At 38.1% G+C, this 18,933-nt stretch overlaps 2 protein-coding genes across 18 annotated transcripts in view; one reads left to right on the forward strand and one right to left on the reverse strand.

The window, feature by feature from the left end:
- Nucleotides 1-18,933, forward strand: part of nbeab (neurobeachin b) — a 292,102-nt gene that overhangs the window by 190,270 nt on the left and 82,899 nt on the right. For 6 of the 17 annotated variants that reach the window (XM_077208039.1, XM_077208041.1, XM_077208045.1 and 3 more), the window contains 3 exons: nt 182-333; nt 9,451-9,600; nt 14,417-14,553. In XM_077208039.1, the coding sequence (XP_077064154.1) occupies nt 182-333; nt 9,451-9,600; nt 14,417-14,553 (439 nt within the window). Of the gene's footprint in view, nt 1-181; nt 334-9,450; nt 9,601-10,181; nt 10,215-14,416; nt 14,554-18,933 lie in introns of all 17 variants that reach the window. The other 11 variants (XM_077208044.1, XM_077208047.1, XM_077208050.1 and 8 more) reach the window with 4 other exon arrangements.
- On the reverse strand, nt 15,266-17,542 carry mab21l1 (mab-21-like 1). Its single transcript, XM_077208062.1, has one exon. The coding sequence runs from the start codon at nt 17,133-17,135 to the stop codon at nt 16,056-16,058; it is 1,080 nt and encodes a 359-aa protein (XP_077064177.1). The 5' UTR covers nt 17,136-17,542; the 3' UTR covers nt 15,266-16,055.

The raw sequence follows: 18,933 nt of genomic DNA on the forward strand, positions 1-18,933 counted from the left end.
TTACCAATTTTACCAAAGCATGCTGTTTTGAAATGTGATGGAAAGGGGTTCAATATATGTCTGTTTCTATTTACATATTGTATGTTGTATGTGTGTGTATATATATATATATATATATATATATATATATATATTGCGTTAATTTTAGATGTCCAACTTGTTTTCTTCTGATTCCTAACAGGAGTTCCTGTCTTTTCCCCTTTTCCAGTCAGCTGCATGACTTCTGGCGTCTGGATTACTGGGAGGATGACCTCCGGAGGAGGCGGAGATTTATCCGAAACCCTTTTGGCTCCACCCACTTGGACATTTCGTGCAAATCACTGGAGGACTACGGTCAGTAATTCTGCCAACAGCCAATCAAAAATGTTGCTGGACTCTGTCAGTCTAGCTCATTATCCCCAAATTGCATTCATTTCATACAATGACATCATTGTTCACCAAATGGGATACACATATGCGAATTAGAAAACCTCCAATCAACTCTTGGACACAACTAATATTCTCAGAGCTGAGAAATAGTTCATTGTCAGCTTTATAGGTTGTATATTTATGGGCCTTGTCAATTGAACATGGCAAGAGGGTTTTATGGCAGGTTTTTATATTCTAACTGCACACATTGTTGAGAGGAAACTTGTGCGCCATATTTTTTTTTTACCGTTTCTGCCTTTTGCACTCAAACATTTTACCTCATTGACCCGTTTGATCTTGCAGCGTTGCCCACCACATGGCTGTCGATTTGGTTCTGTGTCTCGCAACAGAGGCTTTAAAAGAGAAACGGTTCAATACTATTAACCACTGCAGGCGCTTCTCCTCCAGGCATCAAATTGAAGATACGAGGGGGAGTTTATTAACCGAACAAGGGCAGATCTATTGATTTTTAAGCACAATGAGGCGACTTCTCTCCTGTGCTCAGAATAGTTACTGCAACTATTTCCATTACACTTGGGGAAACCTACTAGGGGCAAAGGCAAGTGAAATAGGCCCATTTATTTAAAACAATATACACAAGTGAACCCTTGATATTAGCTCATATATGTTGAGGCATATAGGAGTGTTATTTGACAGCATGTTTTGCTTCAATGTTGCTAATGGACACCTGGGGTGCTAATGGATTGCATTTTTTAAGGTAATGAAAATTATACTGTATATTATGGACATTACATCTAGATTTTGCCCTAAACGCCACATATTAACCATTTTGGTGTACATATGTCATTTTAAAGTGTGTTCTGTGACTTCTTATGCAGTAATATTGTGTCTATCTACATGTCTGGCCTTTTGTGACCAACTGTTTTGAGGCCATGTCAGATGGTCTGTGTGTCAGAGCCAGAACACACACATGCACACTGGTACATACACATGCCAGCTGTTCCTTGACCTGCAGGTGGCCCCTGCTCATGTCACAGCAGACATTTTCCCCCACCGTATCTAAATTCACACTGTCTTTCAAACATATTACACAGCATATCTCATGCAGTTCTTTAGAAGCTCACACCACTGCAGTATTCCTCTGGCCCGGCTCCCTTTTCTGCCTGTCCTCTGTAAGTTGTCAGTGCGTCTCTGTGGACCCACGGTCTAGTGTCTGGGGCCGCTGTGATTGTGGACTTCTTGAGGTCCCCAGGCTTCTCCCAGTCTTTAATGAGTGGAATAATGCATACAATTGTCATGTGAAAGGGATTGCCTGTAGTCAGATCTTGCCCCCACAATGCCATAGAGAGAGACTGAGGGAGAGAAAAGAGAGGCTTATCTAGATGGGTTTTATACAAAAGGAATAACAATTTTCTTAAACCAGCACAGTTACACTTTTATTTTATATAAATATGAGTTTATTAAATATTATTTATTTGAATAATCTGAATTTGATTATATTAATTTAGTCCATTGCATCTAACAGCACTCATATTTATAAGATCCCTTAAAGGTGGGGTAGGCAATTTTCGGAAGAAGCTAGCAATAGCAAGTAGCTTTGAAAGCATAAGATCCCACCCTCCCTCCAGAGCATCTACAAAGCCACGCCTCCTTCAAAACACATGAACGTGTACAGCAGAGTCTGCAAAGCGTCAAGAGATGAGAGACGGCATTAAACTACCTCATGTCTCAAAGAACATAACATTATAATAATAATGAACATAAACCATTTACAGAGCATTGACCTGTACCACTTGACTGCTGCAGATTCATTGATCGTGTTGGCATTGAAACGCATAAATTTGAGACATGAACCGCTCTCAGTATAACGTCACGGGTTTCCATCTCTTCCAAATGACAGTAGTTACGGTATGGTGTGAACACAGCATAAGCTCGTTGTTTTGGTTCAGGAAGAACTGTAAAAGGCGGCTGCTGTTTCAGTTGCGGTGCTCAGTGACTGACGTCTGTCTAAATCTATATTGCATGAAATGCGCTGATGGTGAGTTTTTCTGAACTGGCAGTAGTGGAGGTTCACAGCTGCTTTTGTGACCAGGGGTTAAGGTATGTTGAGTTAACATAGGTGATTTAAATGAATAAACTGTTAAGAGCGCATATATGTTTCCATTATTTTTGCCAGAAACCAAAGAGATTGAAAAATGACTGCTCTCAAATGTCAGAACACTGGCAGTTGACAGCAGTCACTGCATATGGGGCTTGTTTTTATTCACAATGACATATTTTTATAGCGCTTGTCTATGTTAGAGCGTACGCTGTGTTGTAGCAATATTTCAAATTTCCTCTTGTGCGAAATGACATGGGTGGACATGAGATATGTCTCTGGTTCATTCGAAAAAAATTCGAACTACCCTAGAAACAACATCATTATATTTGATTCATGGTAATTTAATGTATTTTCTGTGGATGTAATATGATCTTCAATCACTGAAAATAGAAGAACAGGCTGAATTTAATGGGACCTCAAACGGCTGACCATGTTGTATAAGCATTTGATATACTGTACTGCTCTGTGCCTCATTCCCAGGTACCTTTGCATATGTTTGTGGGAAACTTTGCTTTAAAACAACTCAGTTTAGCCTATTAGACTTGCTGACAAAATAGTGAGTGTTTCATGTAATATATACAATAGTGAGTGACTTTGATACCTTCCCCCTTATTCACGAGCGGCTGAGTATATTGTTAGCTGATTGGAATTGGGTAAGCATGAAATGGAAGTCAGGTTAATATTGATCCTGCTCTTTAACAGCCTGTTCTACCTCGGGGTGTCCTTGCAGTCTCATTTTCAGGTGAGCAACTCTGCCTGACCCATTGAACCGCTTTGGACAGAGATCTTTATAGCTTGTTATAAGATAAAGAGTAAAAGAGAGCCAGAGGAAAGGTGGAAGTAAGGGTGTGTGATGATTCAACGCAAGTCAAGTTTAATCGACAACTCTTAATGTTGATTACCACAAAAAATAAATATCGCCTTGTGCCTCTTTTGATTATGAAATGCAAAACTGTAGGTTACAGTGAGAAGTGTAGAATGTAAGTGAATGAGGCCAATTTGTAAATGGTAAAATATTCACTGTTTCAAATATTGCACTGTTTTATGCATTTTAACTTGATTTTAGTGTGGTTTGATTTAACCTTTTTTATGTAGTTATATACAATAATAATAATATTTAATACTATAATAATATAGAACATCTATTTTTTAGGATCCCTGCAGGTCCTTAAAAAGCCTTAAATTCAGTCTTATCAAATTTAAGGTCATAAAAACTCTTAAATATAATAAATGGTGCAAAAGAAAAAAGGTTTTAAAATTGAAGACAGGAAAACAGGAATCACGATACGACCTACTGTGATAATTAAGTCTTGAATTTAAAAACTCTGCAGATAGCATGAATTTTAAAGAGAAAAACAAAAACAAAGGAAGAATTGATTTTTTTTTTGTGTGTGTGTTAACCGATGTTATACCACAAATATGCCACTGTCGATTGAGCTTATGTTGTTGAACCTGTCATTTTCCTTTAATTAGCATGTGAAAGCCTAATCAAATTAGCCCAAATATTTAAATCTACAGGCGTTCTAAATTCTGTGCACACAGATTACATGTGGGCCTCCTTATCAGCCATATCTGTATGTGTGATACGAAATGCTTCTCATATGAGTAAAACTATAACAAAAACTTTGCATGGGTCTCCTGTTTCACTTTACGAAGTTGGGTTTCTTTTTCCAGAGCTGACTGCAGAATTCCTTGCGTTTGATCGACGAGCGCTGCAAGCCCACTTTGCCACATTGTTTGTGCGTGAATGCACTTATGGCAAATGTGCAACATTTTGTTTGAGTTATTATATATCATTCAACTGCAGAGACATACATCTGCATGTCACACAAACCCATTTTCCGTGATCGTACATTGTGTATTTTTACAAAATACACAATGCATATTATCTGTCATTCCTAGAATGGAAATATAGGTGTATGTATATATTTTTTCTCAAACTTTTGGGATCCTTCTTTGTGGGGCAATAAAAGTGCAAAGCCAATACCTCACAGCTCCAGCCATACATAAAACATTGTCTGAGCAACAAATAAAGGCCTATTTGAAGCCGTTTAGTTGGGCTGAAAAAATTGAACTGTAAAACTATCAAGCACTTAAATATTTCCACCTTGAGAGCTTCTCTCACAAACTGTAAAATTCCTTTTGCCACAAGCTATGCGCAAGTGTTTTCCTTTGATGTGACTTTTGAAAGAAAAGAATCAAGTAAAGGAATCAGGGTGTTGAAGAAGTCCCGTAGTGATGGAATGACAGAATTGAATTGCAAAATAGAGTCTTTTTTCATTCCTTTTCCGAAGCCTTCAAAAGCCCAAGCTACTCACTTCTCCTTGGCGTTTATCAAGTAACAGTTTTTCGCCAATGAAGGATCTATTTCGAGCCCACTTCAAATGTTTGGTTTTCATCATATCATGCTAGTCATTGGATATAAGTTCAGAGCTACATCTACTTCAGCGCATTTTGATTTATTTGTTATTCTACACATATGTCAGTCAGTCAATGACAATTCCCCGACCCTCAGCTGTATGGATCAGATCCAAGCTTTTAGCGAAGAACATCATTCAAGTCCCACAACGACTGGCAGGCCAGCCATCACCTGGTCTTTCTCAACCCTGCTGCGTCATGCCAAATTTGTGCCCTGGGTAACATAAACCCTCTGATGGCAGAGCGGGTAAGCCGTGCTGGGCTTGAATAGCCTCACTGTTGGCCGTGATGGCTCACAGGAGTCCAGTGAGCGGGCTTTAGGGGTGCCGATAAACGAGGTGGTTGACAATACAAGCGGGGGGTTCTTTTGAGTCACTAGGGAGGTCTGAGTTGTAGCGATCTCGAGTTCCCATCAAGTCTCATTCCTAAGACTGACAAATGATCGTCTATGTTACTAGAGAGCTCTTATATGTGACCATGCAGGCTTTCTATCAAAGGCTTGCCATTCAAGAGAAAAAACAGGAAGCTTCTGTACCGGTGTCATTGCTCAAAATAGCAACATGCATCACTGTATTCCAGAACCTAGTGAGCTGCTTTCGTAAGCAGCATTCATGGCACTCCCGACCAAAAGGTAGGAACATAATTATACAGTAGCTTCTTAAAGCTTCCCATAGTTCCAAAGGTAAATTGACTTTTTGTGGCAGCACTGCACGTATTCTTCAGACAGAATACACTATAGTGTTCGGTGGAGAAAAAAAAAGTCCAATATGGCGGATTTTAGAGAGAAATCATTTTACCCAACATTATTGTGTTCTACATATGTTTATGTTATTTAGAGAACCACAGTTGTTGTATGAGATGTTACATATGTAGAGTGCACAAAAAGTTGGATAAGGTTCAATGTAAATGGGAAACAAAAGATGAAAGAAATTGTTCTTCCAAAAATTATAATTCTGTCACCCACAACCTGAACAACCTGTATGACTTTCTTGCTGACCGCAGAAAAGATTTTGAAGAATGTTTCAACTGTTTTTTTTTTTCCCATACAACGAAAGTCAATGGGGTCCAATATTGTTTTTGAACAATTTGAATTTTGAATAAATTATGATTTTTATTTTGTCAGCTACTGTAGTCAGGTATCTGCAAGATGGAGGAGAAATTTGAATTATCTGTGGAGATTGAGTTTTGCGTGAATGGCAATTAATTGTAAACCCTTATATAATGTTTGTGCTGCTGGCATAGATAGACGACAATAAAGAGCAATCGTTGAACGTCAATCTTTAATGTGATGCGTTACGCAGTGGTATAATTAATATTCAACATTTTTCCCACCAGAATGTTCATTATTAGTGACATAAAACTGATTCAGTGTCAACATGCAATGATATATTAGCGCAAATGGGGCTACCAGAACTAGAAACTTCTACAAGATATCAGCAAATGACAAAATCCGTTGACCAGGTCTTTATGTACCGTATAGATTTTGTTTGCTTTCCTTTTTGTGGCCTTCTTGTGTAAAACATCCTAAAGCTAAATACTTTTTTTTTTCACTCCCAAATTTTACTCTCCATTTGCCCAGGATAATTTTCTTGTCAAAACCCGCCTGGGTTATTTTGTCTACGTTTCACAGAGGTCCTAAGCTTTATCTTGCCAGTCAAGACTGAAGCTCAGCCCCATCAGCTCTCCCTGCTTTAATGCAGGCGTAATGACGGTTTACAGAATTACGGTCTTAAGTTTCCCTCCGTCTGCTTTGATCCATGACCGCTCGCTGGCTCTGTGCCTCTAAATGTTACACGCTCCCTATTTCCGAAAAGCGGTCCCACTTCTTCCTTGGCTCTGATGAAAGCTCTTGAGATACGAGACTGAGCAGGAAGCCTGCTGTGTTATTTTTTTCCTCTCTCTCCTTCTCTTTTTCTTTCTTCATCTGTGTAGTGGTGTTGACAACATTCAAACGTGACCGCTTTGAGACAAGGTACATGAACCCCACGGGAGTGTAGGGAAAATTTTAAACACTGCACTGAAAAGAAACATGTCAGAAGAGTGTCAGCCACTTTCTATTTCTGATAAGCGTTTCTTATTACCTTTTTTCCCCCACAGAATCTCTCTGTTCTAGAGTCTCAGGCAAACTGACCTTATACAAGAAAAATCCAGTGTGCAGTGATGTGTGTCAGGCCTGACTGCTATTTTTCTTTCTTTTCTTCAATAATTAAAGCTGATGAATGAAACTTATTTTGGTCGATACAAAAGCGGCTACACACTTTTTGCATCATTTTTCTTTTTGATAAGGTGTGATGAGCTTTGGTGGTGTCTGCAGTCGCTTAATTGGACTGTCTGTTCAATCTCGTTCTTGTCCGGATATAAAGAGCAGATTGCATTATGCCTAATGGGCGTTGAAGTGTATAACGGTCAAAATAATTTATCGTGATTCTCTTTAAGGGAGAATTAAAGTGTCTTAAAGGGTAACTAAACCCTAAACCAACTTTTTTTAGTTAATGATCTGTAAGAATGGGGCTTTATTAGTACTGTTCATTGATTCGAGTAACTTTTTTGACATTTGTGTATAAAGTGTTTTAATTCTACAATATATGGTGTAAAAACGTCTGAGTGCTGCCCTCTTCAGGTTGAACGGTGGCTACTGCAGTTGAATTTTCCTATTGGATGTTTGGGTGGTACGTGACGTAAGGGGTGGTTGGTGACGTAGGCAGGTTCCATACAAAGAGATGCGTCTTAGGTACACGCCCCCCTCCGCTGGGCTCTGCCCACTTTTCCAGCATTTTTCAAATATTCCCAGTGGGTGGAGTCAGGCTCTGACCAGGGTTTAGTTACCCTTTAAGGTTTCGATATACTACAAGTGAAATTGAAGAACAACTGGTATGACGTCAATTTGAACAATTCAGGCCAAAACTAAGTTCATTTTAGGAGTTCGAAATGGCTTTCCAAAGTGAACTTTCCGAAATAGTTCGCTCCAGCTGTTAAACACCTTCATACTACCATTGGTTTGTGGCGATTATGTAATAGCGTGGCCTGAGGTTCCGCCTTTATTGATGTGGAAATCTTAGGCACAGGCTTTTTACACTAACTCTGCCCTCTGACGTCTGAAATTCAAGAAGAACAAAGACACTGTTATCAACAGTAGAAATAGTGTAGTGGTAAGGCGCGTGGTGGAAAGTTTTGACGCAAACCCCCCCGTGTTCGAATCCAGCTTTTGCCGAACTCACTCTACTCCCTTTTCCCATCACATGTCAGATCATAAAGGCATTTATTTTCAATACAAATTAAGAAAATATTCGAAAAGTGGAAATAAAGTGTCTAAAGTGTTTAATAACAAAGTGTTTAGGGCTAGAGGTAGGTGTAGGGCAGGGTCTATTGTCTCAATAAGGCGGCATCTATTTCATAATTTTAATAAATATAATAATTTACACTGCATATGCACTGTAATGTAAAACAATACTAAGGTGCAATTAGTATCTGTCACTATTTTAAAGTGTTAATAGCATCTAACTACTATTTACAATTATTGCAAAGAAAATACTGCTATTTTTACATTATGTAAATAGAATCTAGCGCTATTTGCACTTAGTGTAAATAGCTGCTGCCGAAATCATATCGTTAATTTCTTCTGTTCAGTCCGTTGAGGTCGAACATCTACGAGTAAAAACATGAACACACTGAAGAACACACTACTTTTTGCCCCCAAGCAAAGAACGAAAAAGAACTTCGCCTTGAGTATAACGGGGCTTTAAAGTCATGAAATGGAAGTTGCAGTTGTCTTTTTTTATCACTATTCTGATGCATATTTGAATACAATGGATTCTCAAACAAGAAAAAAAATGTAGGGCGAGACTTGAATTTGTCCATTGGTGATTGATTGGATCGATGGATCATTGTGATGTGGTTTGCTATTGGTCGATCTCATGTGAGTAACAGGTTGTCCCGCCCCTCGCACAAGTAGACACATCATCAGAGAAGAGAAGGGGAGGGGAAGTTATTTTGATTAAAGATTACGAGGGCGCATGACTAAAAAAAAGATGTGCATGGATAAATCATTTTTAATAAATACTGCAAAATTACATGAAAAATAAGAATAGTCAAGTTTGCTTTTATGGTGACTTTAAACTGTCTATAAAACAATAGATTGAAACGTGAAGGTTTACCTGTGTTTCCAGTCAGGTTTTTGAACTAAAAAGTGTTACACAATTTGGCATCATTGCAGATACTTATGCCAGATATATTGTGTTCCTATAGTGAAATCTGCAGTGTTATTATTATTATTATGAAACTTCAAGACGTCCCAAATATAATGCGTTAAAAATAATGCACCAAGTCGCTACATTGCTTGGCAACCATAATCTATTTATCCATTGTGGCTTATTGATTTTCTGTGCTCTCAAATATCTCTAAGATTCATTAAGAGCCACAAGAAGCTTGCCGAGAATGCCCACAATATTTTTTTTTTTAAACACACCTATTATCAACATATATAGACAGTAAATGTATAATTTTTAGGTATTGTGATTCTCAAATGTGCTTAAGTACAGATATCGTCTGCTATTGTCTCCTAGCAGACCCCGAGGAAGACGAGGCACTGAGAGGGAGGAAGGGCTTCCGAGGCCAGACGGTGGTCAGCCAGAGCCCCGAGACAGAGCTGATGCTCGAGGCGGACGATGACGCTGCCAGTCTACTACAGGAGAAAGAAGTGGACAACTTGGCAGGTGAGTGGGTCTACATAATACAGAGTGCAATCTGTATGGAAGAGTATGTATTTTTAAGTCATACTTCAGCTCCTCGACATGGCACTTTCCTTCAGTCCTTCAATTAAAGGTTCTATGTGTCACATGGGTTTGGATTAATCATTAAATAATAATAAAAAGCATTTTAAACACTATTTGTTATATTAATGAGACTACGTACCTGTAGGTTAAGCCTACCTGTACAGAGAGGTCCTGCTGTGAGCACTTCATCTATGTCTGAATTAATTCCACATTTGGTAGCATGCATTTATTTATACATAGCTTAAGCGTGGCATTTTAGCGGAATGACAGAATTCAAAACAGAACAGATATATAAATATACCTTACTTGTCAATCTAGATGCAGACCAGTGGAGTTAGTGTGGTTACTTTGCTTTAGGACTGTGTTTATGTTTTTCTGGCAGTGTGTAGGGTTAAGATTTGCTCTGGACAGTGTTACTTTTTTATGCTGAATTTTTATTTATTTATGTTTAAAGACTATAGTATAACATTATTTTAAAAATGTCTTTCCCTTCTTTCTTTTTTTTTCTTTTCTTCTCACAGCAAGTCTCGGTCCCCGGGTTTTTATTTCCAGAGGCAGGTTTGACTATTTGAAGAGAGATTAACCCTTCAAAAACCAATAATACCATTAACAAACTTTTACTACTTTTAGAATTAAATCAAATATGATTCTAACTAACAATCAGGAGTTAATCAAGATCAATATAGATGAGTTAATTATTTATAGCTACAACCTGAATACCTTTCCAAAAATTTCAACTGCTGTTAATGGCAGTTATCAAATCAAGTGTTATGAATAATCTTTGAAAGATCATGAATCTGATGATTTTTCCTTCATAACTAAAATGGTCTCATCACTTTTTTAAAAGCGGAATCATTTAATAAAAAAAAACACTTAAATTTCCATTATGCTGCAATATGATAACAGAATTACTACTGACTGGTTGTCCTCTCAGTGTTAGTTGTACTATGCTAACATAGTCAATTTTTATCAGCTCTATGTCGGAAGATGTTAGATGTGATATATGTATTCTGAATGTGCAACGGACATGTTATTAATAATACCCAGAATAATCAATGCCTAGACTCGCTCCGCAGACCTTCATTAGTCAATGAAGGTTAAAAATGAGCGGTGAGATATTTATGCGTCTGTAGAAATAAGCCAATGCTCTAATTTATCTATTTTTGTATTATTTATGTTCTTATCTGAAGTGTTCTATGTAATGCTCAGTCCTCTATGCATAGCTGATTTTGTGTTTTAAAGCTCCCAGCACACAACCTGTCAAAACTCATTCACACTGTCTGAGCAGTTCTGTAGGCATTATATTGTATTTTTTACCCTGTAAGATTACATTTATTATATCCAGATTAGGATTGCCTCAATTACCTCTAATATTTTCCCACTGATGTCAGTATTCGCTTTAGAGGAATGCAGACTGGTGTGTTGCTGCTGTTCTTTTTCTTCCAACTATGTTCAAAGTAATTTTACTGGAATGCTATCAATCATAGATCCTGGCACAGCATATAAATTCGTGATATTTTAAATAAGCACCATCATAATAACTAATATAAAGCATCAAATGCACTGAATGTGTATTTCCAGCACTTAAAGAAATAGATGCTGCAGTACTTTTCAGTACTGCTTATTTTAAAGGCAACTTTTAATGTATGAAAAAAATCTGAATAAACAAAATATTTTTCAACTTCAAGTAGGCTTTTCATCAATAGAAATGCTCTTATTTGTTGTATTGTTATGACTCATGACACTGGGTTTATGATGTGCCCTCTTTTCAGTGATAGCCTACTAATATTATCTGCTCAACATTTAGTTTAAAAAAACGTATATTTATGCATGTTGTCTATTGGGTGTTTTGTTTTAGTTTTTTTATCTGAATTGTGTATCTTCACCACAAGGGGAGCTGTGCTATCTCTGTGTGTGTGTGTGTGTGTGTGTGTGTGTGTGTGTGTGTGTGTGTGTGTGTGTGTGTGTGTGTGTGTGTGTGTGTGTGTGTGTGTGTGCGTGCGTGCGTGCGTGCGTGCGTGCGTGCGTGCGTGCGTGTGTGTGTGTGCGAGCGCGCGCTCTTTCTATTTTGTGTAGGCCTACAGTAGGCTATTGCTAGGGCTAATGAGATCAGTGTAAACAACAGGCCAATCAACAACAGCCTTCTCACAGCCAATGGGAGGGGCTCAGTTTGCCTGCAGCCAATCAGAGTACAGGAGCTGTCATGACTGTATTTACACCCACAACTAATCATAGGCTGAATAGGTGTGATGTTAGAGAATATGGTACTGATTTGGTTTTTTTTTCTTTCACATACATTCACATTGCCTTTCACACCAAATTGTACATGTTAAATAAATGGATGAAACTTTTTTTAAATAATTAAAATATATTTTATTACAATTAGATTATATAGTGATTCATACATTTTACAAGACAGCCTATGTAGAAGATTTTTTTTAAAGATTTTTTTAAAGATTTTGTTTGTTTGTTTGTTTGTTTGTTAAAGACCGATATAGATCTCATGTTCTGTATCAGTTAATGTTTAATATCTACGTTGAACTCTGATCAAACAAATATTTGTTCTAGTTTTTATATTCATAATAGGCTCCTGTAGTGACAGAAAGATAGAGAAAACAATCATGTCATCCCAGCAAGCCTTTGTCTCGCCACAGTGACATCACAGTCGATAGCGCGAGGCAGCCTGTTTAGCAGCTGACGTCAGGACACAGCGCGCGCGGCCCGGCCTCATGCAGCTCAGATTTGCTGAGTTCAACTGCACCTGTTTCATTCCAACATGATAATCTGATAATCCTCACTAGGACTCTTAAATCAACACTAAATCACTACACACAAAATTACAAAGGGTTTAACAGATATTAGCTATTATTATTATTATTATTATTATTATTATTATTAATAATAGGCTAATTATTATTATTTTGGTGCATAGTGTAGGCCTAGTATAGTATAGTATAGTATAGTATAGTATAGTAGGCAGACCTATATCATAGTGCTATACAATTGGCTTTTATACAAAACATGGGCCTAAATGTTGTTCATATGGATTTTCAATAATCGAGAAACGGTCCAGTCCAAGCGGCAGATGAGATCGCTCTGATTCTGTAATATACGAAAGTTTTTGCTTCATCCCCATTTTTTTAAAGGTCCCGAGGCTTTAGATCTAATCCCCTCTGCGCATTGGATTAATGCTGTATTGTGTTTGGATTCACAAGTGTCCCCAGTATAGCCTCTTTTTCTATTAAACGTGTTAGAGGGACTTGATTAGGATTAAATGGACACAGGTGAACCGATATTAGCTTTTCAAATAATTTGCAATCACAAAGAAAAAAATTAATTATTCGTTCAACATAATTTATCTAAAAATAGATTTAATGCTTTTTTCTATTTTCTTTCTCGTTTTCGAGTTGGTATTAATAGATGTTGAGTTGGACTTGTGCTTTCAACCAGATATTAATTGGCACTAAAAACCTACCCAAAAAGCAGTATTTATTTTTTCATTCAGGTAAAATGTTCGTGTTGTAAGCTGTTGTAGCTAAACCATACAGAAGACTTTTCGCTTATTTATTTTTAGTCAATATTTACTTTTGCTTTATAGTCCGGTTGTGCTGTATAATCATAATCGTTTTCATTCATTTCAAATTGTAACATTTGGGAAGTGAAATGGCGAATGTTCTAGCTGGTAAAGCAGGCAGAGTGGCTTGGGTTTCTACGAGCGGTCAGGGAGAGCAGTGAAGGAGAGCTCTGGGAATTGAAACCCAAATCCACTTGTAATCTTGCAACAGTATCGAGCATAATTGGCCGAGGAGAGCAGATTAAGATTGATGAGACGTTAAAGTGGCTCTTTGGAGTTCAGAGGATCGATAAATATCCCAATTTCAAGAGCCTCTCCTCACATCCAGGACAGACCCGTGGGCTGCCACAACTAGCCTAATAAAAGACAGAGGACTGGTCAAAGCGAAAATTATAAAGAGCGCACACACACACACACACTTGGGATTAGATCATAGTCATCTGACCGGAGGTCACAACATCTGTAAATATTTTAATAAATTCTTTGTAAGGTCAATTTTACAGGTTTCATATAATCAAAATGAAATCACAACGACTGATTTGATTAGGAAGCGCGCAAATGCGTATCACTCACTTGGATTTGTTTTGTCGCAAAATAACGAAGCAATGTGACTGTGAAATTGCTGTTGGGTTTCATAAGAACGCTCACCTATTCAAATATTCGCTTTTTTTCTTGATATAATGCCATATGAACGACGCCTCAATTTGGAAGTCCAATCGTGTAAATTGCTGAAACGATTCTCTTCAACAATTCATATTTAGGATATTTTCCTTTTTCATTTAAATTTTCATGCGTAGTTTGTGTAAAACTCTGCACCATATTTATCTTGTAATTAGGCTATTACTAAAACACTTATTTTTTGATGTATATCGAGATTATTTTGAATAGCCTAGGCCCTACCATTTGTTTATTTCGCACGACATGCATGATGAAGATCGATAGATCTCGTCAAAGTCTACAAACCCGAAAAGGCAGGAATGGGAAAAATATTGCAAACTCGTTCTGAAGAGGTGACGCAAATTGTTTAGAATACGTGTATGGTTGTGCAGCCATAACTATCAGTTAGGCTACTAACTTGCATTAGGCCTGTGAATCGCTTGTTGATGTCTGACTGGCGATACATATCCTGGTAAATTGCTAATTTCCCCAGTGAAAAATAAAACATATATTTCCTTCTTTTAGGCCCTGTTGTCTTGAGCACCCCGGCCCAGCTTATTGCCCCGGTCACTGAAGCCCGTGGGACTCTCTCTATCACAACCACGGAAATCTATTTTGAAGTGGACGAAGATGACCCAGCCTTCAGGCGCATTGATGGCAAAGTAGGTTGAATTTCTATTGCGTGTTTGTAACAGTGTGCACAAATACCAAGCAGAATTGCAATCATAATGACATGATACACAATAAAATAAAATAAAGTTTTTAATTATTTTAGTACTTTATAAAAACCGTCAATTTAATAACGTTAAAATATGTCTTTCTGAATCGAGGCCCATGCCTTGAATGTCCCTTTTTTGTGTGTTTTCCCTAGACGTGCATGGTAAAATGTGAGTTAAAGTGATAGTTCATGTAGGCTACAGCAGCCTAAGTAAAATTAACCAAAACGTATGCGTTACAAACTCATATTTGCGCGAATCGTCAATCTTTAGTTTTGAATAACACGCAATAACATTGAGTAGGCTAAAGGAAATATAATCTAACAGATTCTAGGTAGAAAAATAAAAACAATTTGAACATATCTAAATGAAGGGGTGCAATTCAGATGTGCAGAACTGTCATGAGAGAATTAAATCGTTAAGCCACACATTTTTGTCTGTGCAATCCATATTTCAGTTCATCTGTGTCCTTCTCTCAACAGCCACTGGTCACATTGATGAATCTTTCATATTTTCCTGTTTTGTGTATTCTGCTTTTTTTATTTTGTAAAAATCAGGCTACATCGTGTAGCCTAATTTTCACGCCGAAGAGGCTTAAAAATCCCCCCAAAAATCGTGCCTATATTACACTGCAATATTTATGTAGCATGAATCATTATTTGGACACAAATATTAATTTGCTTTTATTAAATCTTTAAATAAACTCAGAGACAGATATAAAAAAAATCAAATCACAAAATGTTATATTCCAGTGTATTTCAAGTGCATTATTTTCAGGTATATTTTTTTCATATATATATATATTCTCAATTTCAGCCTTTTATCATGTAAGCAAGGTACAAACAAAAATGGTCGAATATACTTTAAATAAGAATTCAAGTATGCGAATGGAATGTTTAAGAAATAGTACCATCAAAATGTAAACTTTAGAAATTTGCCATTGACAATAGATTAAATTGTGGATGCATGTTTTTCTTCTTTCTCTCTTCAGAAATAATCCAGGCGAATGTTAAAACATGTGAAATTATACTTCTATTTACGTGTCACAGAACAACAATCACAACTGCAGACCACCGGATTCACAATCTACAAATGTGTCTATTTACAGTATAAAATGTACAGGGTATCTGTCACGTAGGCTACAGCTTTGTTTCGAACGCGTTTAGGTAAAATAGGTTGTTGGGCAGGGTTCGTAAAAAGAAAAGAAAGAAACAGTAATACTGACAGGTGACTATATTCATTTTGATTGTTGATACAATTTGCTCCCTCCTTATGACATATTAGTGCCATGTGAAGTGTTTTTAAACGGAGCTCTCTAAAGTATTTTTTTTACAACAAAAACAACAGTGACCATTTTGTGGAAGAGTTCCTGATTAGCGTCTAGGCCTCAGAACTTTGATCAGTCAGGCCTTCTATTCATAAACATGCCGTTTATTTTTATTTTTACCTCAAAGTTTCTCCAGGCTTTTAGGGTTGGTTAGAATTTCTCTAGCCAGTCGCCAAGTCTGTTTGGCAGCGTTTTCAAGCCCTGAATGTGGCTTCCCTTGGAAAAGGTCTAGGTTTGGCAGAAAATAATGGGGGCATCTCCTGCACTGCAAACACGAAATGAGCTGCAATAAAATCCCGTTCAGTCGATCCCCGAGGCAGTTCTCGTCCCAGTCCGACTCGCGCGGGTGTTTCTCGCACTCGTAAGACACAAGAGTTTTCATGTGGTAGTTGTTGAGAGGCTGCCCGGGTAGCTCAAGGTGCCGGTCGCGCAGCGTCTTGAGCAGCGACAGGCATTTCTTCCTGCACCCTCCCAGGAGCAGTCGGTTCTCCGCTTCGGCGAACTGCAACACCCAGGCATCACTCTCCGCCGAGCTCTGCTTCCCGTTCAACGAGTAACACTCCTTCGATAAGAGATTGAACCCCTCGGCTTTGACTTCTGCCACCCTGTTCGGGCCAGGCCACGGGATGTGCGGCAGCGGCCAGTGGGCAGCGCTTCGCGGCCAGATGCCGGTGCACTTGAACGCGGGGGTGATCTGAACCACATATCTGTCTCTGATGCGTAATTTCACCTCGCTGGTGTCCGCGACCATTTTAACCACGTCCCTATAGCTGCACTTATCCACCGCCTGCGCCACGAGGGTCTGGAACCTGGAGCGGATCTTGCGCGCGGACAGGTATCCCGAAGCCGTGATGAACTCGACCCAGAGTGACATGCTTCTCTTCCGCCCGTCGCTTAGCTTGAGCACGGCGCAGCCCGGCAGAGAGCCGTCGTCCACGAAGTTGAAAACCCCCATCTGGTTCAGGTAGAGGACCACCTCGAATTCAGTAGGGGAGATGACCTCGAGCCCCTCGAAACGGTTATCCATTTCGTTTAAGGAGCTGATAAAGCGGGGCTCCTGGACCTCCACCTCCTTCAGGACATCCGAGACCACCTTGCACACCTCCCGGATGGTCTTGGAGATGGCCGCTTTCCGAGACTGGCATTTCTCGTTGTAGTATTTATTGAGATGATACACCAGCTTGGCCTGGGCGGCGATCATATTTGGACAGAGATCCGGGTTGTACACCGGAGTCTCGCAGTAACCCGAGGGATCCAACGCGGCTGTTTGTACAGGAGCCAATTTTAGAGAAGAAGTAGACTATTTAGAGGGGAAAAACGGGATTTTGAAATAAAGAAAATACCTTTTTTTTATTTGTGCGTGGAGCACATGCACAAAGTCTGCCTGTTAAATCATCAGCTTCTGTTTTCAGTTGCGACCAAAAAAAAGTCAAACCCCTTGGTCTAATTCAGCAATTAAAAGTCCATACGCATGGATCAGTAGTTCAGCAAACCTCTTGAATCCACTTGCGGTGTCTTTTCTCTGTTTGCAATAGAGGTTGGAAAGTGCAGGGTGCTCTTAAGTGTGTGTTCAAGCGCTGTTGATTTGTTGAAGACTCCGAACTCACTCCTGTGAAATTATAAAGGGAGGGTTTGAGAGGAGCTCGTCCAATCACGGCCCGAGTCGTCACTGCTTTCAGTTTATTGACGACAAATTAATCCTCCGCTTTTATACACAACCAAATCGTCTGGTGGAAACACACCTACACGTTGGAGGGAGAAGATACAGGTTTATTCGTGATATAGCCTATATACTGGATTTTCCTGCTCTTCTTGTTAGACAAAGACTACGTCTGTTTGTCTGTTATTATTTATTTTTCTATCAGCAATCCTGTAATTTCATATTTCTGTTAATAGAATATTTAGGCTGCATCACTTGGTAATTTTAAGTTTCCATTTTCATGATCTCGATTAGCCTACAATTTGTCGAAAAGATTCGTTAGTTTGTTTTTCAATTTTCACTGAAGAGATGCGTGTAGTTTGATAAAGTTTTTCGTTGATCTGTTAATTTGTTTTTTCTTTTGGTGTTGCAGTAGGCTAGCCTATTGTTTCACATGATGATATTTTCAGTGTTTAAATGACTACATTTATATTGCTACAATGCGTTCTCTCTCTCTCTTTATAGTGCATGCTATTTAAAATTGTTCTTGAATAATATATTAATAGACATTTTATTTTGAATATGCTGCTGTGTACATGTAATGGTTATAGCCTAATGGTAAACGAACGCGTCTCGGTACCAGACGCCGTAATCTTTTGTTTTATTTTAAATTGAACATTAATCCGTATTATTTATTTTCATAGGACAGCAAATAGAGCATTAGGTGTAGTCTATTTAAAGTCGTGGTGTCGCCTTACTTGCTTAGTGTAAAATATAAAAACGATTAGGTTTAGTTTGTGTGAAGTTCATTGTAGATAACATGAAGATAAAGGCCTTTATAAGGGCTTAAATAACATTTCGTTAATGTGTTCTCCTTAACATAGCAAATTTAAAAGTCTCGCATTTGTGTATAATTATTTATTTTAATTCCAATTGATTATTTAAAAAAGTATTGTTTAAAGTTTTACTTTTTTAAGCATTCCGCAGTGGTGTAGCAAATGTAATAGGAAAAACGTCTTTTTGATCTTTTTAATTCGTCTTTCTTGACAGTTCTTGAATGATTTTAATTAAAACTAGTTCTTTATTTCTTCCAGGGACAGATAAATAAAAGCCTGATCTTAACGTCTTTTTATTATTGTTTTAAAGTAGGCTATAGTGTCGTAGCTTATACTTTTTTCTGTTCTAGTTCAGTCATCAGTAGTAGACTATCGGTTCGTTTTATTTTAATCTTTTTGGAGCGTTATAGGCTATTAAAACCTCAAGCATTAATACAACGTGCACTTATTTTCTTCATTTTAACCTTTTATTCCCAATGTTTGACTCTGCAGATTAAACGTTAAATAATTTAATTGTACAAACG

Source organism: Siphateles boraxobius, unplaced genomic scaffold (assembly GCF_051911475.1).
Source record: "Siphateles boraxobius isolate OS27281-9 unplaced genomic scaffold, OSU_SipBor_1 6, whole genome shotgun sequence".
Lineage (NCBI taxonomy): Eukaryota > Metazoa > Chordata > Actinopteri > Cypriniformes > Leuciscidae > Siphateles > Siphateles boraxobius.